Raw genomic sequence first — 27,068 nt, forward strand, 5'->3', positions numbered from 1 at the left:
TTATGCTCAAATAAATTTGTTAGTCTCTAAGGTGCCACAAGTACTCCTTTTCTTTCACCAGCATTAGTTATCATTTATATTGTGGTAATGCCTTCAGGCTTGAATCAGGGTCAAGGCTGCATTGTGCTAAGTGCAAAATAAAAGGCAGTCCTGCCCTGAAGAACTTCCAGTCAAATAGGTACAATTCTTAACCCAGTTCCACTGTACTTTCCACCCAGATCTGCCGTGAATGCAGAACTGCTATCAGTTAGTGAGAGAAGCGTAAAGAATTGAAAGATACTGAGACAAAAATAAAATCAAAAATGAAAATAACTAATCATAGTACTAACAGGGGGCTGATTGTCTTGTGGTTGTGGCACAGGACAGGGAGTCAGGAGACATTGGTTCTATTGCTGGGTCATATGTCACACTTCCTGTGACACCACGGGCAATCCCCATGTGCCTCAGTTTCCCCACTTGTATAATGGGGAGGCCAAACACTCTGGCCTCCCGGGGGATTGTGGGGTTTAACTCATTAATATTTATGGGATAAAAGGGAAAACTAGCATCTTTACAAGAAAGAAAATATGGCCTCATACCATGGTTTCACTTCTGGAAACTGAGTTTCACTTCTCCAAAGGAATGAGAAGAAAGAAACTCCAGCAAAAAACAAAGTGAGCTTGAGGAGGGCGGGGTGCAGTGATCTTATGATGATCCACTGAACAAACCCATATGGAGAAATGGTCTGAAATAAATCGGACGATATTCAATAAGGACAAATGTAAAGTACTCCACAAGGAACAATCAATTGCACACATACAAAATTGGAAATGAGTGCCTATGAAGGAGTGCTGCAGAAAGGGATCTGGGGGTCAGAGTAGATCACAACCTAAGTATATGAGTCAACAGTGTAACACTGTTGCAAAAAAACAAGCATAATTTCTGTGATCTATCAGCAGGAGTGTTGTAAAGACATGAGAAGTAATTCTTCCCCTTTACTCCGCACTGATAAGGCCTCAACTAGAGTATTGTGTCCAGTTCTGGGAGCCACACTTCAGGAAAGATGTGGACAAACTGGAGAAAGTCTAGAGGGGAGAGAAACAAAAATGATTAAAGATCTAGAAAACATGACCTGTGAGGAAGATTGAAGAAACTGGGTTTGTTTAGTCTGGAAAAGAGAAGCTTGAGAGGGGACATGATAACAGTTTTCAAGTACATAAAAGGTTGTTACAAGGAGGAGGGTGAAAAATTGTTCTTCTTTTAATCTCTGAGGTTAGGACAAGAAGCAATGGGCTTAAATTGCAGCAAGGGAGGTTTAGGTTGGACATTACAAAAATCTTACTGTCAGGGTAGTTAAGCACTGGAACAAATTACCGAGGGAGGTTGTAGAATCTCCATCTTTGGAGGTTTTTAAGAACAGGTTAGAAAAACACTTGTCAGGGATGGTCAAGTTATGACTTAGTCCTGTCTTGAGTGCATTTAACCCTCTTATTTATTCATCTATGGAATCCAATATGCCACCAGGTAGTTTTTTAGATGAGATTTATTTCAGTTACAAAAGGTGTCAAAAATCTGTGGTTTTCGATGGCAGGAACTTTACTAGTACCCTGGTGCTGTAAAATGTTCTTGAGTAATATGATAGCCCTGTTGTAGCTGGCAAGGAAGGGACTCTTCAGCTGTATTTATTGCTTATATTAGAAAAAATGTTTACAGAAGACAGAGATTCCTTGAGCACATAGGTATGTACGTATACTCCCCACCCCGCACCTTTACAGGCTTTATGCATCTATTGAGGGTGTTCATCAGACAGCCACTATAAAGCAATACACACTGTAGTGAGAAAAGGAGTACTTGTGGCACCTTAGAGACTAACCAATTTATTTGAGCATGAGCTTTCGTGAGCTACAGCTCACTTCATCGGATGCATGAAGTGAGCTGTAGCTCACGAAAGCTCATGCTCAAATAAATTGGTTAGTCTCTAAGGTGCCACAAGTACTCCTTTTCTTTTTGCGAAAACAGACTAACATGGCTGTTACTCTGAACACTGTAGTGAGGTTTTCATGTGTTTTGTCTAAAAAAGTTCTAATGAGGAAAGATAAATCTGCATTTTACATTCTGGATTTTTTTATTCTAGCTAGACTGGGCCAAATTTGCATTATTGCCAGGAGCAGAAATCCCAGTTTCAGTGTTTAAATGATTCTGCAGTGAACTAAAATGGGTTTGAAGGCCCCTTAAGGTCTTTTGGATTTTTTGTACAGATCTATTAAAAATCCTTTTTATAGGCACAGTCTATTGGCTGGAGTGCATTTGGGTCAAGGTTAAACTGTGGTTTCCTTACTTTTCCACAGAGTGGGGGTGTAGAGTACAATTCTGCTGTAGGACAAAATTCTGCTGTCAAAGCAACATCTCTAACATGCTGCTCTCCCTACATGGGCAGAACTTCCATTGACTTTATGGGAGACTTGCAGACAAGCTTAGTCAAGAGTCATCATCAGGATCAGGAGAATTTCACCCATACTGAGCCACAATTTTAAAGGGCAGCCTTCCTTTGTGCAGAAACAGCTGCACGCACAACTAATTATGGGTGCAAGTCCTACCATTTAGACAGCTGTATGAAACTCACATTTAGCCATCCAAATGGAAAGATTTGCCCCAATATCTAGTTGCACCTCTACTGCAGTACACTGCTAATAACCAGCTGTGACTTTAGTAACATGTATCATTCCCTTGTTTATCTACATTCTGGGCACCCCCAAGGCATTAACCAGAAAGCTTGCTGTTGAAACCAAAGCTAGCAAGATGTGTATCACAAGACAAGGTTTTTTCTAAAATAAGAATTTCCCATTTTTCAGTTCCGACTAAAAAGAAAAAAAATTTTTTCCTGTTTTCATTAACAATGGCTTAGGAAATCCTGGGTTCTGCTACTTCTGCATTTGTTTGTTTTGATTTTGCATAGACCGTCAAACACGAAGGCCATAAGCAATGAATAAGGAGCCTCCCCCCATAGAAGCAGTGGGGTTGCTTCTGAAGTACTCTGTTTCTGGGGAACATCAGGCCACACATTCTTCAAATCCCTCTGTGCTCTTCCTACCCCCTAAGCCACACGTCCCTGCAAATTTATTATTGACACATTTACTGGAAAAAGAATCAGTTGGGATGAAGGCTATAGGTTCTCAGGCGGTTGAGACAGGTGGAGACATTGTCTCCAACTGTGAACAGCTTTAATCTCACCCCTGAGGAGCCAAGGGCTATAAATGAAGTGAAAGCTGAAGGCAAAGGCATACAATTAGGGACGCCCTCTGGAAAAAAAGGAGTAAGGAACAATAGTAAAGCCACAAACACAAACCCTCCCAAGAACAGTTGAGAGCTGCTTTGACATCAGAACGGCCTTGGATCCTGTCCCTTGAGTTCCATCAGATCGAGACAGGCCAGTGAGATGATCTAGTGCTGGGGAAAGATGCCAGACCGATGGCCCAGGGGACGATTGAATTCCTCTTTTTATCTGCAGAGCAGCTGCAGATGGGCAGTGGCAATGTGAGCTTCCCAGTGCTGCCCCCTCCACTGCACTTCTCCTCTGCCACTATAGGACTGAGAGAGGCATTCAGGTCTGCATTCCCATTCAATCCCTGCTCGTCTGCTGATGCTGATAACAAGGGGGCCTGACCACCAGTAACTGGGCTGGGAACTGCTGAACTCATTTCACATGGGCCATTCAGAGCAAAACCTTTTAGTGGCGAAGGATCGAGTGACAGTAGGATTTTACACTCATTGCTGGAACTGGGGGACTTCCCTCTACAGCTTATAGTGCAATCAGCCATTTCTCAAATGAACCCACCAGGAGCAAGTGCCATCATTTGGCTGTCAGCACCCCAGAACCTGCAGAGAAATGGCTGCCTTCTCCATGCTTTAGATGTCACAGAATCATTAGGCTAAATGCTGAGAGATGCTCAGTCCCAGTAACTCCCATGGAAGGTGCTGGTGCTCAGCACTGGTCAGTATTTCACCCTCAGAGAGGAGAGGTGGAAAAGACCTGTCCATTCATCTAGCCCACCCCTCTTCAGCCATTGTAGAATTGTTCCCAGCGGTGTGTTCACTTAGTGCTTTGCACAGGCAAGTGCTAAGGGAATCCTGAGGCTAACATGCGGGTTCCCTGATATATTAAGTTCAAGACACAGAGTGCTCTCATCCTGCAAGCTCAGACCATCCTGGCTTGTGGCACTCACCGTCACAGGCAGCTGTCTTTCCGATGTGCTCAGTGACTCGTTGACTGAGCAGTGAATGACTTTGTCTGAAACAATCTGTATCTCACAGGAAATGAGGCCAATTTTCACTTGGTACTCATCGCTTTCCAGGCTCAGGTTGTCAGGCTCTTTCTAATTACAAAAACAAAACCAGGACAAAGTGAATTAGTCAGTCCCCCGAGCGTCAGGCCCACTTGCAATGGCTTCTTTGTGGAAGCCCTAGTAAACTTCCTGTACCTCCTGCCACCAGTCCAGCCCTGGGAAAGCCCTCCCTCTCTGCTGACATCTTCCATTTTTCCAACCTTCTATGGGAAATCCAACCTCCACCCATTCCTCATTTTCCTGTTTCCAGTCCCTCGCCATCTCCAGTGTGGCACATGGAATGGACAAATGCCCTGGCAAAGCTTGGAAAATACTGTCTTTGATCTGCTCTGGTTGTGCATGGCAAATACATATCAGAGAGACTATATGGGGCGGGAGAGAAACGGGGTGGCTTGATAGCTTGTGGATGGCTGCATTAGATTAGAGAGAGGAAGAGAGTATTTTTGAAGTATGCTTCACTCAGTGAGGACGTTCTACAACAAACGAGGGCTTTTAAACTTGTACATTGTCCAAACCACTCAGTCTTGGTTTGCCCTGACTTCCTTGTTAATTTAACACAGTAGCCATCACAGAATTCAGAGCCCATTTCTACAAGAACCAATCTCCACAATCACGGACATTAGATATGGAAAAGACCCTTTGGTCACTTGGTCTGTTCCAACTATATCCAGTGCTTTGTCTCCCTCCTTGCTGCTACATCCTTCAAATACAGTACTAGGGTATCATAATCCATCCCTCTAAGGCATCACTTGGCCAAGCTACATACTCCAACACCCTAATCTGTTCAGTAGGAGACTGCAGGCTCATCAGAATTTAGCATTACCCTTGGGAATGAACTGTTCACTCCTCTGAGAGTTCCTTCCCCCTTATCCCCTACCTACACCCATCCCTCCTTTCACCCCTCATGCCTTCTCTCTATTGCATTTATAAGGAACTCATCACCCGCTATGGTATCTAGTAAACCTACCCACTGAAGAACCTCACAGTGAGAAAATGGTGACATCCTAGTGTAAAGTCTTAAAGCCAAAAATCCAGGAGGACCTGTGTTAGTCTCTTACATGTATAACCAGAGTCAGGGGTTCCCCAGGATGGTGCTTGATCCATTTCTCCTTCTTGGCTGTGAAGAACTGGGGGTTGGCATAGTACTCCAGGCCGAACTTGCTGGTGTGCTGGGCCTCCTCAGGGTACATGTACTCATCGGGAGCCAGCCTGTCGTCCATGTAGAGGCGTCCATTGATGTAGAAGTCCACCAGTGCTGGCTTGCTCCCCACAGTGAGGTTGGAGGCAGCTGGAGAGGGGCAGGTAATCATAGTGTCGGTGTGAACCTTACAGTTCTGAAAGCAGGAAAGAGCATGTGCATCAAAAATGGATAAACCCAAGTCTCAGTCATGTGTCAGCAAATGTCCTGAGAGGCCCAGAGCCCTCAAGCAGCTGCGGCAACCTCAGATAGGATGGCACTGTAAACATTAATAATAATAATTACAGTGCATGGGCATAACTTAGGTCTGACATTCTTCTGAGCTAAGGAACATAACATTCATCCCAGCTACAGCCCCATCAACAGCAAGGGTTAGAGACCAGGTCCAATGCTTTTATAGCTGGTAGATTATTATTCAGAACCTCCCCAGTCACCAGGCAGACAACCCGGTTCAGTGTTTTTGAGCTGCATTAATGCAGGACACTTACTGTTTGTTCTTTCCCGATGCTGTGAACCACCATCGACACATTCTGAACCATCAAAAAGCCATGTCCTCCCAGAGTGATGATCCTGCCTCCACTGGGAAAATAAGAAAGAGGTGAGAAAGAGAGCGCAGGTATCACTGACAACATATATGCTGCCAGACTAACCAGATATAGGCAGGGAAAATGCACAAATATTCAGGGAATAGCATATTGTTTCAGTAATGAACATGTGATGATTACAGCAGAGCAGGTTACCCAGGGGCCAGCAATGTAAAGGTTAGCACATATCTAGCTCGATACTTAGATGAATTAGGACTTACTCATTTTTTTTAGCTTAGCAAAGAAGGGCTAAGTACTGGGTGGGCCAAGCAGCCCGTTACACTGACACAAATTCAGCATTTTTCAAAATGTTATTTTTGATTTAGGAAAAAAAACAAACCCTGTGACAATTCATTTGTGTTTTGGACCTGCTGCCTGTGGCATGAGGTGCTGTCAATGTGCAAGCAATTAAAGAGAGCAATGAGATGGCTGTGGCACATGCTTCACTGGGAGGGAGGGAGGAAAGGAGAAGTGGCTCCTGTCTTCAGCTGAACAGCAATTGCACCCAGGCTTTGCCCTTTATGTGGCTTTTCATTTCCCCCATTTCATGTTCTATTTGCTTTAATGACATGGCGATATCAAGTAACTAGTCTGGGAAGTGGGGGGTGGGTAGTGATTTATCCGCTAATGTCCAACAGGTTCAATATATTCAGTGCCTTGTCTCTAGTGTCCTTATAGTCAGGGCCTTCTTAAGCCCTTAAAACGGCTATAAATTGTAGTATGTTGTTGTTACTTATGTTTATTGTCCCTGTTAGGCTCTTGCCAAGTCTGTGTAATTGTTTGGGATCTACGGCCTTTTAAAACAACTTTACTCCTCATCATATTGATAATTTAGTAATGCCATAAACCAAATTAGATTCAGCTATCTGCTGAGTTACTTGTACTTCATGATCATATCTACAGCAACATATTAGTATTGAGAGAATTCACAAATAATCCTACAATAACAAATCAGTGTGAACAATATTCACAAGTAACCCTACAAAACAAACCACTATGCACAGCCCAACCCTTGTGAGTAGCTCTGCATTAACAGAGTGGTGTGTACACACCAGGAAAAAACAACTTCCATCAAGTTTCCAACATTGTATTATTTGGAAACCAAAGGAAGTTCAAAAAACAGTTTCCAATTTAATGAGAAATGCCCTGGTGGGTTACTTTTTGGATGTAAGCCTCTACATTTTGTCACTCTGTGTTTAGATACAGCTCTTCCCATTCACCAGTCCAGAGACTGATAAAACTCCACGTGAGAAGCCGAGGGTTGGGTGTGTCATTGATGTGCATTCTCACACACAGCCTGTAGCCTTGGTATTGCACTTCTGATCTGAGTCATGGCTCTGCTGGGCAGGCTGTAGATAGCATCGGACTCTTGTAGTCATAGTAGCCTCCATACTTTCTGAAGGTGTTGTTTTCATGGCATTTTAGAGAGGAGGCTCAGGTGCTGGATTCTCAGATTTCTGTGGTCAGACGCAGGCTCTGCACTTTCAGATTTTACTGCTAAGTGAGTTGGGATTTCACAGAGAAATCCAAAAGCAACAGGAAGTCCAAAGGCTCCAGGGAGACAAATGAAACCAAAGTAACATGCTTTAAAAGTGAAAAGTGGTGGCATTAGGAGCCATTTAAACACAAAGTTACAAATCTCAGTTGATTGCCTTCAGTATTATTGCCAGTCAGAATCCTAAGACTCAGAAGGTATGTCTGCATTGCAATAAAACACCCACGGCTGGCCCATGTCAGCTGATTCAGGCTTGCAGGGCTCAGGCTGTTGGCTATAAAATTGCAGTGTAGACTTTTGGGCTGCAGCCTGGGGAGGCTGGGACCCTCCCCACCCTCCCCAGAGCCCAGGCTCGAGCCGGAGCCCAAACATCTACATTCCCATTTTATAGCCCCACAGCCTGAGCCAGCTGACGTTCCGGCCATGGGTGTTTTATTGCAGTATAGATGTAGGCCCCCACTTGAACTTCCATAAGGCACCTACAAGGTGTAGAAGAAGACAGGCAGTAAAGTTACTAAGGATGACAGTCAATGCTTTTCTTCCATTTCCCGTGTGAATTTCAGAGAAACTGGCTAGAACTAGGACCACAGCCAGCAGGTGTCTGCATAACTCCTCAATGTAGCTCTGCCAATGCACCGTAGTCCTGAGTTGTGATAGCTCCTGGTATTCCAACCCTGGGGACACCACACTGCTTTGCCAAAGCCCTCAGTCCTGACTTGCAAAATCCTCAGGCATTCTTCCCCTGAGGTCACTATTCAGCTCTGCACTTCAGTTGTGACCAGCAGCACCCCCACTTCAATCTCAGGGTCAGATAGCTGTGTCTATGCACCCTAACTCAGACCTGCAGCACCTCTGTTGTTCCAGTCCTGTTAGCTCTTCGCTTTGATGAGTACTACATTCACGTTTGCATTCAGCAAAATAAACAACACATTTCAACACACTTCACCTGATCTGACTCCTTTTCGGGTTGATATCTGTTATAATCGGGTTTCTCTCATACTTGAACGTGATGTTATCATTGATGCAAGACTTGTTCTCAAACTGGACACAGACTCGCACAGCCATAGTGAGCTCCACGGCCGGCATGGTGCATGTGATGGTGGTAGCAGTTCGACTGGAAAGAGAAAGACATAGCAAGCTGCAGAGCTCAACAGCTGAACAGAGAGTGCATGACATGAGGCAGCAGAGACCTATTTCCACAGCCCCAATGTTGGCAGCGAGGTGAACGGCCTCAGGTTTGGCATTCAGGTGCAGCAAGCAGCACAAAGCCATGTAGCTGCTCCACACCTCCAATAATGGAATTGTCTTTAGAGAGTGCCTTTAACAGTGGAAATACTTTGCACTCTAGATGCTTTCCACTGGAGGATCTCAAAGCACCAACCAACAGCAATGGATTTCATCTCACAATTCCCATTCCCATGGGAGAGGTGCTAACATCAGCATTTCGCAGATGAGGAAACTGAGGCCAATGATCTAAAAGCTGGCAGCTGATTTGGGGTGACTCCTCTTTTGGCAACCTGACGTGAGACACCTTGGTGTTCCCAAGTGGCCACCCCAAAATGGAGGCACCCAACATTGTTATTTTTACAGCATCAAATAGTGTGCCTTGCAGTACAATAAACAGCATAAGGTCCTTGCCCTGAGAAGCTTACAACTGAAATGACACAAGATGCAACACTGAGACAAGAAAACTGTGGGGTGGGGATGGCAAAGGACAGACAGTGGACCCTGTAACAAGACCACATGATTACTCAGCAACGGTGCATGCACAGAATGGCTGAATTTATTTCATCTGGGGTTGAAATATATATGGAATGTGTGTAAAATAAGTAGATTTAAAATTATTGGACACTTTACATTTTTTTTTTTAGCTTAAGCAGTTTGATCAAGGTCCCATAGCAAGTATTTAACAGAGCTGGGACTAGAAGCAGGACAACCTAACTCCTAGGGCTGTGTGTATAACCACAAGACTACATATGACCCAGAGTACTTTACCAACTGTACTTATCACCTCTGCCACTGCTGGATTGCAGCCATTGCACCTCAGTGATAACTATGACTGTCAACTTCCTGCACTTGTCCTACAGGAGAAACTCGCTACATCCTTAAGTCAAGTGGCCACATGACAACTCAGTGTTACATCCTTAAGTCAAGTGGCCACATGACAACTCAATGTTACCACACTGGCAAAGCACAAGACTGCTCATGACAACTGGGATGGAGGAGGGGGCAGCTCAGAGGATAAATTTGGATGCTACTTTTAGGAAGGTGTCATTGGCTCCTTGGCCGTAAGCCATCATGCCAGCTGGCAGCAGTGCTCAATGTACTCCCTCTAAACACCAACTCTCTGGTCAGTTGCTATAACAATATGATCCTTCCTACTAGCTGAGGCTCTTTTAGACTCCTGCTCATTGGTGTATCTACAGCAAGTCCCAAGTACCAGCCCAATAACACAGTAACACGGGTCATCTCCAGACAGCACTTACGTGAGGTCTGTGCACTGTTTAGTGCTATTGACCAGGACACGGAGATCAGATCCTACACTGAGATTACTCCCGCTGATGGTTACTTTGGTGCCTCCAGCTTTAGGGCCAGCACTTGGAGCCACGGACTGCACCTCAGGGAGCTAGAAAAAGAAAGGGGAAAGAAAGGTGAGATTTTTCAGCAGTTTCCTAACCCCAATAACCCCATAATGTGGTAATCTGGACACGAGCTCCATTTAGTCAGATGTTGCCAGTGCTGTAACACCACCATCACAGATAAAGATCTAGCTGGCTCCTTTACCGAACAAAGGGAGAGACCAAATCACACAGGCTACTTACACCTCTCTGAAGTGAGGAGCGGAACCACCCTCCAGGCCTCCAATCTACAGATATGCTTGAGTCCTAGTCTAAAAACCACAGATAGGCACAAACCACAACCCTGAATTCAAATTCCCTTGAACCTTGGGACTGTGTGGATCCAGATCCGAATTTAATGGCTTGTGTCCAATCAATAAAGAAAACATCTCCTTTGGTCCAACTCCCACCTGAGAGGGAGGCTACCTATAAAGCCATGTTGGATGGTGGTTTTGTGATCTGGGCATGCATCCATCTGGGTCTGGATAATCAAACATCAAATTCATTTCCCTGCGTCAGGTTTCAAACCCAGATCTCTAGGGGTGACAGCTCCCAGCAAGGAAGCCACTGAGTTGGTTTGCCCCTCAGCATTTCCCTCTGCCTTCCTCTCTCCCCATTGGAAGCAACTGAAATTAACAAGTGCATTATTTATATTTGCAGCCCCTTGGAAATTTTACTGAGATTCAAGGTTCAAGGCTTTGCTGCCCAACAGAATTTGGAGAACACAATGGATGCCATGTGGCTCCCATATACAGTTCCAAAAGCAAGTTCACTGGGTAGCTTCCCTGCCCTGGCACGAACATGAACAGTACACTGGGCATGAACAGTACACAGGGCATGAAAAATAAGTTTTAAATTATTTTACAGAGCATTCTGTGGTTCCCTGTAAAAGAGCTACAACATCCTTGAGGAACCAGATGTGCAGGGTTGCAGAGCATATACGATACTGTGGAGACCTCAGCCCTACTACAGACATTGTATATTACTGAGAAAAATACATGCAAGCTGATAGCAGCAAATATTGTTAAACCGCTTACTGTCCCATGGTACTAATGTCTTTTCCTGTTAATTCCAGCCGTACTGTCCTGCTATATTACAAGTTCTTCTTGTCCTTGTCACACACACTGGGATGGATTGTATTCCTCTATAGCCATTTCCCCTGGGGTTTCTGATTGTCTTCCATTTCTACAGTATTTATTTTGTTAATTTAAATGGATCAAAGCCTTTAGGCAGCCGTCCCATGCATGGGGCTCCTCCCTCATATATTAAAAGATATAGTACAAAATATAACATAGAAGATTATTTGTGCCCACCAAGCCCCTCAAGCTCTCAGCCCAATCCCACCCCATTAGCTGGGGTCTGTCACTTGCAGCTTTATCACCAGCTGGTAGCATTGTTACTTTCCACAGTAACTCTTGAAAGTTCAGCTCTACACAGGGACCTGGCTAGACTGCCCTGGCACGAATGCCCTGGCACAATCAAAGGGCCAAATTTCTCTCTGGTGCAAACTCAATGGAGTTAAAGTAGAGATGAATTCCCCCTCTTTTATGTGTTCCTAACTAGGACTTTGTAACCCTCAGAAAAGAACAATCCCTGTGGAAGCCATTTCAGCTTCTCACAAAGGATTTTCTGGGAGTCTTAGACATTTTCAGGTAGATCACTAGCAGTTCTGGAATTCAGATCTCACCTAGGCCAGTTTTACATGGTGAGAGCTGTTTTACACTCCATATTTACCCTAGCATACGTGAGAGCAGAACTGACAAAGAGGAATCAAATCGCTCAGCTGTGCAATGCAGCTACCTCTGGGGCGAAACACAGTTGTTGTTTCAGCTGCAATACCCAACACTTTGTAGGGCACTATTTAACCCAATCTTTTCTTTACATACATTCAGGTCCTGACCCCGGGATTTCAGTCTCCACATTTTTTGTTCCATTTCCTAGCCCAGGCTGAGGGAAGCAGCTGATGATGAGACAGCCTCCTTCCTGTGAGAGGAACAGAAAAATGGCTCCTCCTGTTTTCTCTGCCTAGCGGTGTAGCCACAGACACAAGTCTGGTCAGTGGCTAGGAATGTAGGGCTCTCATGAATGCAGCTCAGGGTGCTGGCAGTTGATTTTCTTTCTTTCGTTGGTGTTGCTTTTGCAGATGTTTCGCAAGAGGTCTTCCTCATACACACCAAAAACAACTTAAAAAGAAAGAGCACATCTGCCTCCATTCCTTACCCTCTTTCACCTCTGTGTCACCAATACAGCTGATATGCTGTGAGGTCTACTTTTCTGGATTATAAAAGACACATCCTGGAGACTCATGATTCTCTAGAAATCCCAAACTCTGCAGAAAAAGCAACTGGATCTTACCAGCATTTGCAGTCTGCACTACCCTTATATCACATCACATGAATATGCCTCTCACCTAGCTAGCTCCGCCCTTGTGGGACATTTTGGATGTGAAAAATCTAACACCCACTGGAACCTGAACCTACTGACACTAGGATCCCAGTGCACTTCCACTGAGCTGGAGGGGAACCAAAATCAACCTGCTGGAAGTAATGACAGGTGACATCTTATTTCAGGCCTCTAGAAGCTGGGACAATTCTATACTCTATTCCAATCAAAACCATAGCACAAACCCAAAGAACTATAGTAAAGTAGCATGCACTTGGCATACAAATCATTCCAATTGGCTTGCCCTAAATGGCATTGGGATACTAACTAATGAGTTTGACCTGAGACTTGGTCATAAAGGTAAGAGAAGCACTGGTCTCTTTCAGACCACTAGAGAAGGATGACCATCTCCATGGGCTACTGAACAATGTTAATCAAAAGAGGTCTTGAGAAACACCTGCTACACATCACACAGGTTAGCTGACAACTACACCTGCACACAACTAACCTTTAAAAATCTGGGCCTAAGTACTTGTCTGTGAGGTCACATAGCTAAGGTCTTTCCAAATGCATGGTCCATTTTGGTCAATTTCACAGTCATAGGATTTTAAAAATCGTAAATGTCATGATGTCAGCTATTTACATCTGAAATTTCATGGTGTTATAATTGTAGGGATCCTGACCCAAAAAGGAGTTGTGGGGGGGTCTCAAGGTTATTGTAGGGGGGGTTACAGTATTGCTACCCTTACTTCTGCACTGCTGCTGGTGGCGGTGCTGTCTGCAGAGCGGGGCAGCTGGAGAGCGGTGGCGGCCGGCCGGGAGCCCGGCTCTGTAGGCAGAGCCAGCAGCAGGAGCACAGAGGCAATGATGGCATCGTATGATGTTGCCACCTTTACTTCTGCGCTGCTGCCTGCAGAGCTGGGCCCTCAGTCAGCAGCCGCCACTCTCTGGCCACGCAGCTCTGCAGGCAGCACCGCAGAAGTAAAGACACCACGGTATGGTTTTGCCACCCTTACTTCTGTGCTGCTGCTGGCAGGGTGCTGCCTTCAGAGCTGGGCTGCCAGTCCTGGTGCTCTGAGCGGCATGGTAAGGGGGCGGGGAGCGGGGGAGGGGAATCGGATAAGGGGCAGGGGATGTCAAGGGGCGGTCAGGGGACGGGGACCAGGGGGGTTGGATAGGCGTGGGAGTCCCGGGGGGGCCTGTCAGGGGACGGGGGTGTGGATGGGGTCGGGGCAGTCAGGGGACAGGGAGCAGGTGGGGTTGGATTGAGGTGGGGTCTCAGGGGGGCAGTTAGGGGCGGGGGGTCCCAGGAGGGAGCGGTCAGGGGACAAGGACCAGGGGGGTTGGATAGGTCAGGGGTTCTGAGGGGGGGCAGTCAGCAGGCGGGAAGTGGGAGGGGGCAGGTAGTGGGCGGGGGCTGGGTTGTTTGGGGAGGCACAGCCTTCCCTACCTGGCCCTCCATTCAGTTTCAGAACCCCGATGTGACCCTCAGGCCAAAAAGTTTGCCCACCCCTGGGCTATGGTGACAGTAACAAAATGGAAGCCAGGAAGAAGCTGAGGAAGAGAACTGGGAGATCCTATGCTCCCCATGACTATCTACCTTGTACTGTGCACATACTGTGGGATTGCTGTTGAAAGCAAGGAGGAAAAAATATGGACAGAGAATGATGGGAATGTTGGCAAACTTTTCTGGGCACGTGCCCCTCTCCTGGCTGGAAATGGTGATGTGAGGGCTAACATGCAGAGTGGAAAGAAACAGAAGCCCTTTCTTGGCATTTTGTTTTGATACAGGGAGCTAAAGTCAGCCAGACTGAGGCTCATAAAGTGAATAGCTGAAAACATCGCTGATGGCTCATGACTCCGTGAGCTAGGTTCTTCCTTCATGTAAGCCAGTGGAGCATCTGAGTCTCGCCAGAGATGAATTTGGGCTCAATGAGATGGTGGCAACTTACCACATAAGAGTATCGCTCCCTTGATTTCCCTTCCCTGCTCACGTTTACCGTCACTACATCGGAAAATATAGAGGGAGCTTCTCCAGTCCGGCATACAACCCTGCAGGAGAGAGAGAGAGACGGAAAAAGAGGGGAGGTCAGAACAGAGAGAGAGCAGAGCTCAGTAAGACTGAGCTTTCCCTTGCGATCCGCTGCCATTGCACCATTTGCAGCTCGGGTGGGCCCAGTAATGGTGGAAGTACTAACACAGACCAGCCCCCCGCCTTTTCACCACCACCTTGTCTATAGGCGCCTTGAGGAGGGTAAGGCAACCCTGGAAAGAACGTCTGCCTGCTGCTTACACTGCAGCCGCCCCTGCGCTGCCCCCACAGTAGTTCTGCGGAGGGATATTTTAAGGAAAAGCTCAGTGGAGAGACACAGCCAAAGGCTCAACAAACAATCCTGGTCTCACAGATATATGGGGCCTTGTACAGGGATCCCCGGAAGACACTGTTATTTAGCTAGTACCTGCTCTTGCTTTCAGCTGAATAGCAGAGCACGGGTGGAGCTTCTCATTAGTAGTGTCCAGCTAGTCCAGCATGAGGGGCAAAATCTTTGTCAATCAGGCATGGAGCTGTTGGTGCCAGGAGACTCTGCCTCAGAGCACGGGCATTCTGGGCTGTCTGACCTGCTGCTCTTCAAGACCTTGGTTCATAGCCTAATATAACCATCTCTGTTGGAAACTGGCTGGGGGAAAAGGGGCTTTGAGGCTTTTGTAGAGGATTTCACTCCCAAGGAGTCTGGAGACAATCACCTCAGCTTTCCTCTCAAGCCTGGAGGTGATAATGGGGAAGGCTATAAAATAATGAAGTGAGACAGTACTGACATGACGTGTAATGAAGGCGAACGGTTTGACAGCTCGGGGGGGCAAAGTTCTCCATTCAGTCTCTGAACAGGTTCTCTGCAGGCAGCAGCTGTGCACACTTCCCCCACACCGTCCCACCAAGGGGCCTCAGCCCTTCTCTGGGAGTCTCCTTGGCCCATTCAGTCTTTGGTGGAGACTGCTAAGGAGTGGCCAGTTAGTGCCTATTATAGGGGTGGGGTTGTATGTCATGTAGACACTGGGAAGAAAAACTAAGTCCCCACCAAACTTGCTCATTAGGTTGAAAAGCAGCTCAATGCTGGTAACTATCAGTCCCCACTATGGGTGCATGCATGCATAACTGAATGGGTCACTATCAACGTCACCCAGCCAGCCGTTTCCCCATCACAGGGGAAGGGGGGGAATTGGCTAACTGAAAAAGGGAAAAAATAAACAATCCTTATGCACAATCTTCTGATTTTCAGTGGCTCAGCCTGAGTTACTCACGCCTCAGAGACCATGTATCTGTCCCAGAGTGGTGCACATCTCACACTCCCTATCTTGACAGCATTAACGACATCACTGAACCTACGGCCCAGGTTCCTTCCTCTTATTGTGAGCAGAGTTCCTCCTTCCAGGGGCCCACTCAGGGGCTCAATCTGCCAAGGAGCCAAAGGAAAAGGGGAATGGGTTAAAACAGAACTGCGGAAAAGCCTTTTGATTTGATTCCAAAGTCATGTCTGTTCCTGTGTGTGCGTGTGTGTGTGTGTGAGTACACTCTGTTTAATCTGATTCTGTCCTGCCTCTGCCACTCCAGCTTCACATGCATGGGCCCCCTCGGCATGCTCTTCCTGCAGGAGCTTTATGGGAAAAAAAGGCCTTACAATTCTCGGGTGACTCTGGTGCCCTCTGTGGGCACAGACATCACTGCAGCTGCCATTGAAAATGCAGCCACCTCTGGAGAGAAACACAGCAACTCCGCACAACAGTTTAGGAGACAGAGTGGAGCAGCAGAATCTTCTGAGACTGTTAGTTCTTTGGGGCAAGGACCATCCCTTCATTATGTGTGTGGACAATGCCTAGCACAATGGGGTCCTGACCTTTGACTGGGGGCCTCTAGGCTCAACAAATAAACAAACAAATACATAACGAGTTGGACATTGGCCAGGGAACAAGTACCCCTCCCCTAATATCATACTGGGGCACTGATCCCGAGTCAGAGAGCAGACTGCCTCCTACTGAATCACGTTGTGACTTTGTCGCAATTGAATATTACACCCTGCTTCATTGGGATGGGACCACTGCAAATAGCGGAAAGGTTGCAAGCTGTCATTTTACTGCATATCCATGGGAGATTTGCTTTGTTACTGTCTGTTTTGCAGTGAGCCACTTGGCTGCTTTGATTTCATTATTCATCTGGTCTAGTTAAATACACTGCCCTTAGAAAAGACCCTTTACATTTAACAAACTTATCAACAAATAAAGCCAGCAAAAGCTGCCTGGTAACATCAACCTTTCTCAGAGTGTATTTGGAGAGGCTGCAGCTTGCCCCTCACTGTTGCTGCTGCTAACACAACATGACGTAAGCCAGGGGGTGGAAGGTCAAGAACGGAGGCTCCTTCTTCCGACAAGCTGGTTACGGCTGATAATATTCCACTACTATGCTCAGTGCCCCTTCCCTATACAGTTGTTCTCCTTCTCCTGAGGATGACTCTGTAAACACTGCAGCAAAGCTGGCATGTTTCTGTGATGGAGGATTTAGATTCAATGCCCAGTGTCTGCTAAGGAAATAGCATCACAATCCTGTGACATCCTGAAACCCGAATTCTTGTGGTTTGTTTCCATTATTTGTTTGGCAAGGAGCTGATAATATTTTATATGTAGGCGGGGGGAGGCTCATCAGAGAACATTCCCTTCCCACTGTTGGGCCTGTGATAGTGACAAGATGGAATGGGTTATGGGAAACACAAAATACATACACACAATGTTACAGCACTCTGCTTATGAGTGGATAGCTGTATGCTCGTCCCCTGCTTTGGTGGATTCATTAGCTGTTTTCCGTAGGATCTTTGCTCTCCAGATTTTTGGCCCTTCCCATGAAGTTGATCCTAGTATTTCCCAAACACACACTCTTCTCTGGGACTCTGCATCTGGAGTGGAAGTTGGTGGCTAGTCCCCTATCTCTAATCAAAACCCAGGATTCCAGAACAGTGGGAAAGTTGGGATCCAGATCTAGACTTTGAGTGAACTTTATGTCAGTGTGTTTTAGAGATGCTCCAGACACTGTGAACCTCACTATAGCTTCAGGGCATGTGTGGATGGGTGTTTGGGTGCAGGTTATTATTTTATCTGTACCCATTCTAATGACTATTCCTAGCTAATGAATCTTCTGGTTAATTCTGAAAAATCACTCAGCATGAATAGCATGAATCCGTTTGATTTTCCCATCTCCCCAAAACAACACATGGCCTTGGAGAGTCTGACAAGCACTGTGAGTGATACCTAGATAGCATCTGGAGCTAGTCTGGAGTTTTCAGGTGAACGGGCAACATAACAAATTGGTGAACAGAACGGTGCCAGTCTCGAGCTCATCTTGCATCAAGGATAAAGCACGATTTCTCAGCTGTCCCCACTGAATGACTGGTAGTAGATGCTACACCTGTGACCTTCCCCTTGGTTTTGAAACTCAGGGCTGTGTTGTTTGTTACATTATATGGAGTGATGCTGACCAGCATAATGCTCTCTCTGCTGCATTCAAGTCTTACCTTCCTAATCTCTGGAGCAGGACACATGACTGGGATCTGTGGGGATTCAGTGTTTAGTTTGCAAAGGGAGCTGCTCTCACTCCAGATGCATCGGTGCCCCAGGTCCTCTCTCCCCAGGCACTGAGAACAGTCTGCGCTTCCAGTTGCACAGTTATAGACCTCCACTAAACCACAGGAGACAAAAGACAGTGTGAGTTCCCAAGGCTGGGTCTTCCATGACTGTGCTTAGCTTTATACAATCAAACACCAAGCCAAATATATATATTAACCCATACAGCATATGAAATCCAACAGGCGAGCAGGACTGTTTGCACATAGAGCAAGCTGAAGGGGCCTTGGCTGTGATCCTAAGGATTTCCCAGAAGTACTGGGCACTCACTCCCACTACAATATGATTTAGCATTAAAAAAACAACCCTTTTGTCAGTTTATGTTACATTTTTCTAATTCTCAGTATCCACATGGGAAGCAGCTCGGCACAACTGATTCCATCCTGCTGCAAAGCAATCATATTGCTTCCATTTTCTGTGACAAAAATCTAATCGTTACAATGCTCTGTACAATGTTTACATTCCCCTTCCTTCCCTTTAGCAGCTATGAGCTTTCTTGACTCACTGCTCCCACTAGGTCTGCTTGTCTCTGCTTCCTAATGATTTTCGTACAGTGCTTTCACCTCTTTATTAGCTGATTCCCAGGTTAAGTAACCTTCTCAACCCTCAAGCCAGGGGTGAAAGTAAGTTAGAGGACTTACCAGTATGCCGGAGTCCTGAGAAGGGGGCGTGGCCTCAACCGGAAGAGGCAGGGCCTTAACCGGAAGAGGCAGGGCCTTAAATCCCCGGGCCCTTTAAATCTTGATTTAAAGGGCTCAGGGCTCCAGCTGCGGTAGTGGCAGCTGGGATCCCGGGGCCCTTTAAATCACTCCAGGACTCCAGCTGCCGCTACTGCACCACAGCCCTGGGACCTTTAAATCACTGAGGAGCCCTGGGGGCTCCCGACTGCCACCGCTACCCCATGGTTCGGGCAGCAGGGCTCAGGTGGGGATTTAAAGGGCCAGGGCGGTAGCGGCGGCTGGAGCTCTGGGGTCCTTTAAATCCCCGCCAGAGCCTCGCTGCTGCTACCCCAGGGTTCGGGCAGCAGGGCTCAGGTGGGGATTTAAAGGCTTGGGGTGGTAGCGGCGGCTGGAGCTCCAGGGTCCTTTAAATCCCTGCCAGAGCCCCGCCACCTCTACCCCAGGGCTTTGGCAGCAGGGCTCAGGCAGAGATTTAAAGGGCTTGGGGCTCTGCCGCCGCTACCCAGGGCTTTAAATTAGCGTCTGGGAAAACCGGTCCCGGTACGCCATACCAGGGCGTACTGGCTTACTTTCACCTCTGCCTCAAGCCCTTAGTCGTTGAAATGTGGGTATCCTATGAATCAACCGTTAAACATGTTCAGGAAACACTATTTTCACTTCCCCATTCCCTCAAACCCACACATGTTTGCAGGAACGTGTAAAACACAGAAATAATCTTACTCAGGAATGGCACTTCTCTTGCACTTTTCACCAGAGAGAATATCAAAGAACTTTATCACACAATTAATGAATCCCCCCAGCCTTCATATGCAGATCCATCACCCCTTTACAGAGGAGAAACTGAGGCACCAAAAGGCTACCTTTTCAAAAGTGCCCACTGATTTTGGGTTCCTCTGCTTTGGCGCACCCTACTTGAAAGATATAGGGCCTGGTTCCAGGGGCATGCATAGCTCTTACTGACTTCAGCTGGAATTGTGTATGCTTAGCATGTCGCCAAATCAGACCTTGGCTGTCTCAAACTGAACACTCTGAAATGGAGACCTCTAAAATATATGAACTTTTTTGAAAACATAGGCCCCTGCAATCTGCCTAAAGTCACAGAGCAAGTCAGAAGTGAGACAAGAAGAGAACCTAAGACGCTTATCTCCCTGCTCTAACTACTTAACCAAATTGTTGTCAATTTTTTGTCTGGGGTTCAATGCCCTTTCCCAGCTCCCCACATAATGCAATAATCCACCTATGCTTAGGCTATTGAGTCTTCACAATTATGCATGCAAACCTCCCGTTTTCCATGCAAGAATTGCTGGTTTAGCTCCCTGAGTTAGTGTGTCACACTGGGCACTATTAAGACTAAGGTAATGGGTTACACTTTCTTTGATATTTTCGGAGACAGAAACATGGTTTAGAATAATGACTGATAAAGAAAGGTAGGGAAAATCAGCGAGAGTGGGGAAAATCAAAAGTAGCTTGACCAAGGCCAAAAGAGGAGTTATACTGTTGTGTAACTGGCCCCATACATTTGGTCTGCAATTGCTTTTGTAAACCTCTCTGTAGTTTCAAATGTACCAATCTGACTAAGGTAGAGTGGAACCAGAGAAGTTAGTTGGTAGAGAGGTTGATTCAAGTTATGCAAACTTGAATCCAAACTTGGGCCGCATAAACTAACCACTCCTCCATGCAACTATGGATGTGGATTCAATGCTCTTTGATGGACTCTGTGATTTAGGAGGCTACAGGTGTTCCCCTCTCTGTCTTTTCTGAACCCAACAACACTCATCTGGAGACTCATCCTCTATCATGAAGAGAAGTGACCCCAGCTCAGTGCCCCTTTCCCTCTGTTACTCACCTCCTAGATTAGTTCAAGAAATCAAAGTGCCTTCATCCTGATCCCCTCCAGCAGGGAACTCTGCCCCTGGGAACCTCTCACTCGTGATCCCCTGATACTGAGTTTTCAATGTTTTCCCCACTGCCTGATTCCCCTGCAAGATGCCTCCTTGCACCCTGCCATATCCTACCAGGAAATCTGTCTGTCCAGGATTATAATATATGTGTTTCAGTGTTTCTCAGCCTAGTCAGGATCTTCTCACTATAACTCATGCAAACGGCCTGATTCTCCTCTCACACCAACAGAAATTAGAAGTAACTCTAATGAAGTCATTGGAGTCACAATGATGTGAAGCTGGTGTAAGTGAGAGGAGAACCTGCCTCATAGATGCTACATGCAACATTAGCACAGGTTTAGCTGGAGAGTTCAAAGCATGGCAAAGGCAGAAAGGCAGGACAGAGGAGGCAGTCAGCACACGAACATTAAGTCTTGGCAGGCCAGTCTACTGAGCTTGTTCTGCCCTAATCAAGCGGCCTGTCTACATATGGGGTAATGCACTAAAACGCACTAAACAGGCTGTGTAGTAATTGGTCCGTGTAGATCCTGCAGGTACATGCTGAAAGCTCCTTAGTGTGCTTTAGCATAATCCTGTTTCAGTGCTACACTAAAGCACTCTAGGGAACTTTTAGTGCGCACAAGCAGAGTCTACATGGACCAATTAATGTGCATCATGTTAGTGCACTTTAGAAACCAGACCCCTGTGGTGCGCATTACATCACCGAGCAGACAAGCCACTAGAGTAGAGCTCCACTACTCCCCCACTGCTTTCGGTGCACTTTTAATCTGAATTCTTTGCTCCTTGTTTAGTTTGCTGATGCAGCAAGGAGCTTTTCAAAGAACCCTTGTATTTTTCCCAGAGATACAGCGTGGGTCTGGGGGAATTATGTTTATACATTCTATTCCTTCTCAAGATTTTTTTTAAAAGTGAATTTTTAAAATGCATTAAATGTTGATCCCAGTTCCCATAAAAGCTTCTGCAAGAGCCCTCCTCCATCTATGCTTATCTCCTTTGAGCTAAATTCCTTCACTGACCCTGGGAGACACTTCACATTTTCTGTTGAGATCTATTATTTCAGAATGTTCTGTTCTATACACTGCTGACAAGCAAGCCGTCTAAACTGGGGTGTTAGCCTGAGGGTAATCTTGTGTGTGTATGCAGGATTTATGTCTACGGCTGTGTATGCATGTTTGTCTGGGGGGTGTAAATGTATCTGACATGTGGTCTGTGTGGACACATGCTCATGCATATTAAGCTGTGTGTATAAGATTTGTGTGAGTTGTGTGCATGCATCTGATACCCGATGAAGTGAGCTGTAGCTCACGAAAGCTTATGCTCAAATAAATTGGTTAGTCTCTAAGGTGCCACAAGTCCTCCTTTTCTTTTTGCGAATACAGACTAACATGGCTGCTACTCTGAAATCTCTCTCTCTTGTGATTCTAGTGTCTTGTTAGTTTTTAGGAGCCTTTAACCTAACCAAATTAAAGCAGAATGAAAAATATCTTCAGCCCAAACCTGTCATCATCTGTGGACTGTCAATGAATCTGTCTGGCTTATCCTTCAGCTGAAGGTTTACCGGGAAGATATGGCTTTTTTCTGATGTGTGGAGCTGCATGAAGAAAGAAGTGAACATGTTGTAATGTAATTTACTAAAATAGCAGATTACCCCCCCCCCCACACACACACACGAGATGACTAACATCCTTCATTATAACAGTGCTCATACACTTTATAGCATTGTTTTTCAGAATGAGAGGCTGCAATCTTTAATAGAGAAAGCAGGGAAAAAGGAAAGGAGGGGTATTTTTTCTGTCCTCCTTAATTATTTTCAGGGAGACCTCAGCAAAAGCAGAACCATCCACTGTGGATGTATTATTTAACACAGGGGCCTGTATCTGCTGATCTCTAAGTGGAAATGAGCAAGAAAATGTAATAGGCTGCCCTGTCTACAAATTTTAAAATGTTCCACCAAAATATATGACTAGGGGAAAACTTTCCCCTCAACCTTCTTTTTAAAATGTTTCCATCAGAATCCTGTTCTGCAGTGGTAGCACCTAACTCTACATGGCACTACGGGAACTTGGATATTTTGGGGACATTACTAACGGATATGGAGATCAATGTATGTAAATAAGGGATTATTCTTCAGGCCATAGCTACAGCATCTTTTTCTTCCCAGTTGTTATAAATTCCCCACCATACCCATAGCTGATACAGTCTCTCCACAAATCTCTGACATATGTTCAGCGGATACAGGGCGAAAGCCTGCTCCCACTGAGGCTAAGGGGATTTTTGCCATTGACTGCCGTGGGGGCATGATTAGGCCTTGTAAAGGCTCAATTCTGCAAGATGTTGAGGGTCCTCATCTCACACTGACACCGACAGGAGTTATGGGGACTCAGCACCTTGCAAGATTGAGCCCCAAGTGACAAAATGCTCTTTCCTGCAATACTGAGCATTGCCTACGGGCAGATTAGAAGCAACAGGATTAGATGAACCCTGTAATAGGAACTCCCTAAACGAGGCCAGTGAAGTGTATTGGGACATGCTGGGAACCAAGGTACTAATGCTGAGACTGAGTGGGGTGAGAGCTGCTAGACAGTCCGTTGGATAATGCAGAGAAGACAGGAAGCAGAGTGCCTGTGACTCTGGAATGCTCTCCCCAGCCATCAGCACATGCAAAGAGCACTCTGGGGCATCTCTCTGGCGATGCTAAAAGCCGCTTTGTTTCTTTTCCAGTTCCGCACTGTTTGCAGGAGAGGGGGTGTTTTATTTGTTGCATGTTAGGGAGGGGGAGGGGTGAGATGGGCCCTATCCAAATGCCGCTGTTTGGAACAAAACCCAGACTGCCTTGCAGACCCTCTGCCCAGATACTTACCAGGACACTGCTGCACTGAATGGTGGAGGTGTTCACCCATCTGGCTTCAAATGTCCTGTCAGTTCCAAAATGACATTCCAAAACAGTATCCTAAAAGCAAGAGACAAGAGGAGAGAGTTTTTGCAACGACATACTTTCCTATTTTTTCCACCAGAGTCAGAGATGAATGGAGCTGCAGGGCTTGATTCTGATCTCTTTCTCCTGTGAACATCAGAAGTAACTCTATGGATCAGTGGAGTTACCAATGGGATAAATTAGTCAGAGGTTGGAATAGGACTCAAAGGTTTGAATTTGGGGATTACAGATCCTGATTAACCCTGGTTAATCATAAATAACAAAGGGAGTAACTGCTTAATCGCCACCATGTTAAAAATCACACAAGGGACAAATCCTGGCCCTTGTCTGCTATAGGAAAGCTGCTCTGACAGGACAACTGAAGATCTCCCTTGGAGTGAGGGAATCCACGGTTTGAGTAGGGGTGGGAGGTGGCATGGCCAAAGTGTATAGTACTCTGGAGATCCTCAGCCAGCACAATGACTTGTAGAGGGCTTTTATAAGGGTGGAATTTAGAGTTGCTCTGAGGCTGTTCTAAGTAACAGCAAGAGCCAAACTGGTCTCTAGGAGTCTTGGTTAAGCTAAACTGTAACATGGCCAGTCATCTGGGCTTAAAGCCACTTTTGTCCCCCTAGTGTCAACTGTGCTGAGCAGAGGTATGGTACAATTAAGGATCTGGCACACAGTATTTTTCAAAAATAAATTTCCCTACACTATGTTACTAATAACACCAGAGGCCAAATTCTGCTCCCGGTCTTCCTAGTGTACACATCCTGTGTGACTAAATCCCATCTCCGAGGCTCAGTGCAGCACTTTTAATGAGCACTAAATATACCCTAAAAACCACCGCACAGATTTGATAAAACAGCCTGAAACGTGAAAGAAGCTCCTGATTCATGGCAGGAGCCAACTGACTCACACAGCACACGTGCGGCAGCAAGAGCGAGGCTGAAATCCTTTGACGGTGAATCATTACACCAATCTTTAATGTATGCCCTTTAAACCGACCCATGCCCTCTCCCTCTTTTGTTAACACATTAGCAGTCTCAATAGCAGCAGCAATGGATCTCGCTTCCTGGATCCCCTTTGTGCGGGGAATGATCATGAGTTACAGAGCTTTTCAAGAGCAAAGCAGCAGAACTAATCTTGCTCTGCTGCTCCAGGAGGATTTTGCAGACTGGAGGAGTGAGGAAATCAAATGGCAAGGTAGTCGTCTGGGCTGCCCTCTGGGAATTGAGGTGCCTCAGTAACCTTCCTGTTTATTCCATTGCTGATCAGGTTACACGTGCTATGTCTTCCTCTTTAGCCACCTTGTGGCTCCACAGAGGAAGCCGGATTTTCTCCCATTTTGCTGACAATACAGGGGCACATCCTTATTTACAAATACCAGACCTTAGACAGGAAATTGCAACCAAGTTACAGCAAAGAACAGTTTTCTTTGCTGGTGTAATCTACAGGTTTTCCCGAAGGTTTGTTAACATCACAGCCCTACAGCCTGATTCTGCTTGCCTGCTGCCCAAGCCCCTTACACCTGAAGACATGCCCAAGATCTGCTCATCACTCTGAATAAAAGACAAGATAACTGGTCATTGGTGTGTACATTTCCCCATTTGGCATGTGCTTTTGTGGTAACTGTGCAGATGAATTAGACCCACAATTGCACATGAAGATTGGAGAACCTGACCCAAAACAACACAAGACAGTTTTCCATAAATACCAGCATTTATTATATTTCCCCACCCTTCTGTTATTTCCTCTGTCCCTTCCTGGCTTCTAAAACACATCCCAGAATGCATCACTCTGTGGCCACTGCTATGATTTGCATTTGCCCCATGCAACCACCTACATGCCAATGGATTTCACAGAAAGGGACATAATTTTTTAAAGTAAAGTTAAAATATATTTCTTTGCTGGTTTGGTTAGTGTGGGGCTTTCTGCCTATATTTCTGGACTTAACTTGGTCTTCATGTCAGCTTTTCCTTTTAACTGTGTTTCTTTCTTTTCCAGAAGCAAGGCCCTGGGGATTGCCCAGCACATTGCTTGGTGAGCATTCCCTCATGAGAGCCAGACACCTGCACGCTCACAGGATCGAACATGGAAAACATATCCACAAAAAGTGTGAATTTTATTTCCCCCAAACATTTTGTTCTAGTGGATATTTTACAATGTGCATAAATCCACATACTGCATGCATGCCATGAAAGGTCTGGCATTAACTATAATATAATAGATCCCTAGAGAAAGTCCGTATGCAAGATGAATTTTCCCTTTGCTTTTTCTATTTCAACCCACCCACTCAGGTGGCTACTTTTCATGAATGTCCTCTGCTAGTACAGCTATTTCTGTGTTTAATGAAGGTGGAAAGGGTAAGCTGCTTAGGACTAGATTTTAATGGGAGTTATGTGCCTATATACCTTTGAGGATCTGGGACTTCACTCCTGTATAGGCAGAGGGTGGCACTCCCTCAGCAGAATCCAGTAGCATGGCTCTTGGACTTGTTATGTGCCACAGTAGGATCACTTGGTTAGCTCATTTGAACCTTTTTGCTTTGCCTACAAATTCAATTACCTTGGAGAAAGCAGCATTAGCCAGTGAGATCATGATGTCCTGAGACGCCCCAGTGGGCATAGGTTCTAGCGAGGCAGGTACAATCCGTGGACAGTCAGTGGTGCCCTGTAATTTAGAAGACAAGAAAACCAAGAAAGGTTAATGGGAAACTTTGCTGCGAGCATGTTGAGCCTCCTTATCACACAGACAGAAGGAAACACAGAAAAGTCATGAAAACATCACCTTCAGTCATACCTTAAAGTCAGCCTGAAGCCGACTAAACAAAATGAAAACACAAGCTGACCCCATGCTGTCAGGGAGACTGCATGGCTCATAGAACTGGGAATGTGACCCTAACCTTTTACCTCTGGGTCACCAGTTTAAGTCCAGCCCAGCAAGGTGGTGAACAAAAATCAATACCATCTGATGGCTGTGTGATAGCAACAAGATGGTTGCCTCAGTCCAGCTCCCAGCAGACAGCTGTCCCCACCACTATCAGCACTAACGGGCACCCTTGCTGGCGGTCTCAGTCTAAGACCAAACGGGAATGAAAACTGAACAACTCTCTCGCCTCGTCTTGCAGGGCTGCTCCACCTTCAGTACCTGTTCAGTTGTTATATAGAGGACTTCAGTCTCCCCGTGACAGGGCTCTCAATCTGGAACTCCTCACTTTGCACAGTAAAAAAATTGTTTGTAAATCAAAAGCAAAACCATATGCTCTCATCAGGTGCCACTCTTGGGCTGTAACTACAGTCCCATT

At 46.0% G+C, this 27,068-nt stretch overlaps 1 protein-coding gene across 1 annotated transcript in view; it reads right to left on the reverse strand.

Moving 5' to 3' along the window:
- Positions 1-27,068, reverse strand: part of PLXND1 (plexin D1) — a 122,734-nt gene that overhangs the window by 42,370 nt on the left and 53,296 nt on the right. Inside the window, exons 9-19 of the mRNA XM_077822615.1 lie at positions 26,330-26,434; positions 23,708-23,797; positions 22,345-22,438; positions 18,158-18,321; positions 15,900-16,051; positions 14,552-14,651; positions 10,086-10,225; positions 8,546-8,713; positions 6,009-6,099; positions 5,381-5,656; positions 4,203-4,352 (exon numbers count right to left, since the gene is read on the reverse strand). Coding sequence (XP_077678741.1) covers positions 4,203-4,352; positions 5,381-5,656; positions 6,009-6,099; positions 8,546-8,713; positions 10,086-10,225; positions 14,552-14,651; positions 15,900-16,051; positions 18,158-18,321; positions 22,345-22,438; positions 23,708-23,797; positions 26,330-26,434 — 1,530 coding nt within the window. The remainder of the gene's footprint in view (positions 1-4,202; positions 4,353-5,380; positions 5,657-6,008; positions 6,100-8,545; positions 8,714-10,085; positions 10,226-14,551; positions 14,652-15,899; positions 16,052-18,157; positions 18,322-22,344; positions 22,439-23,707; positions 23,798-26,329; positions 26,435-27,068) is intronic.

This window comes from Eretmochelys imbricata, chromosome 7 (assembly GCF_965152235.1).
Source record: "Eretmochelys imbricata isolate rEreImb1 chromosome 7, rEreImb1.hap1, whole genome shotgun sequence".
In the NCBI taxonomy this organism is placed as follows: domain Eukaryota; kingdom Metazoa; phylum Chordata; order Testudines; family Cheloniidae; genus Eretmochelys; species Eretmochelys imbricata.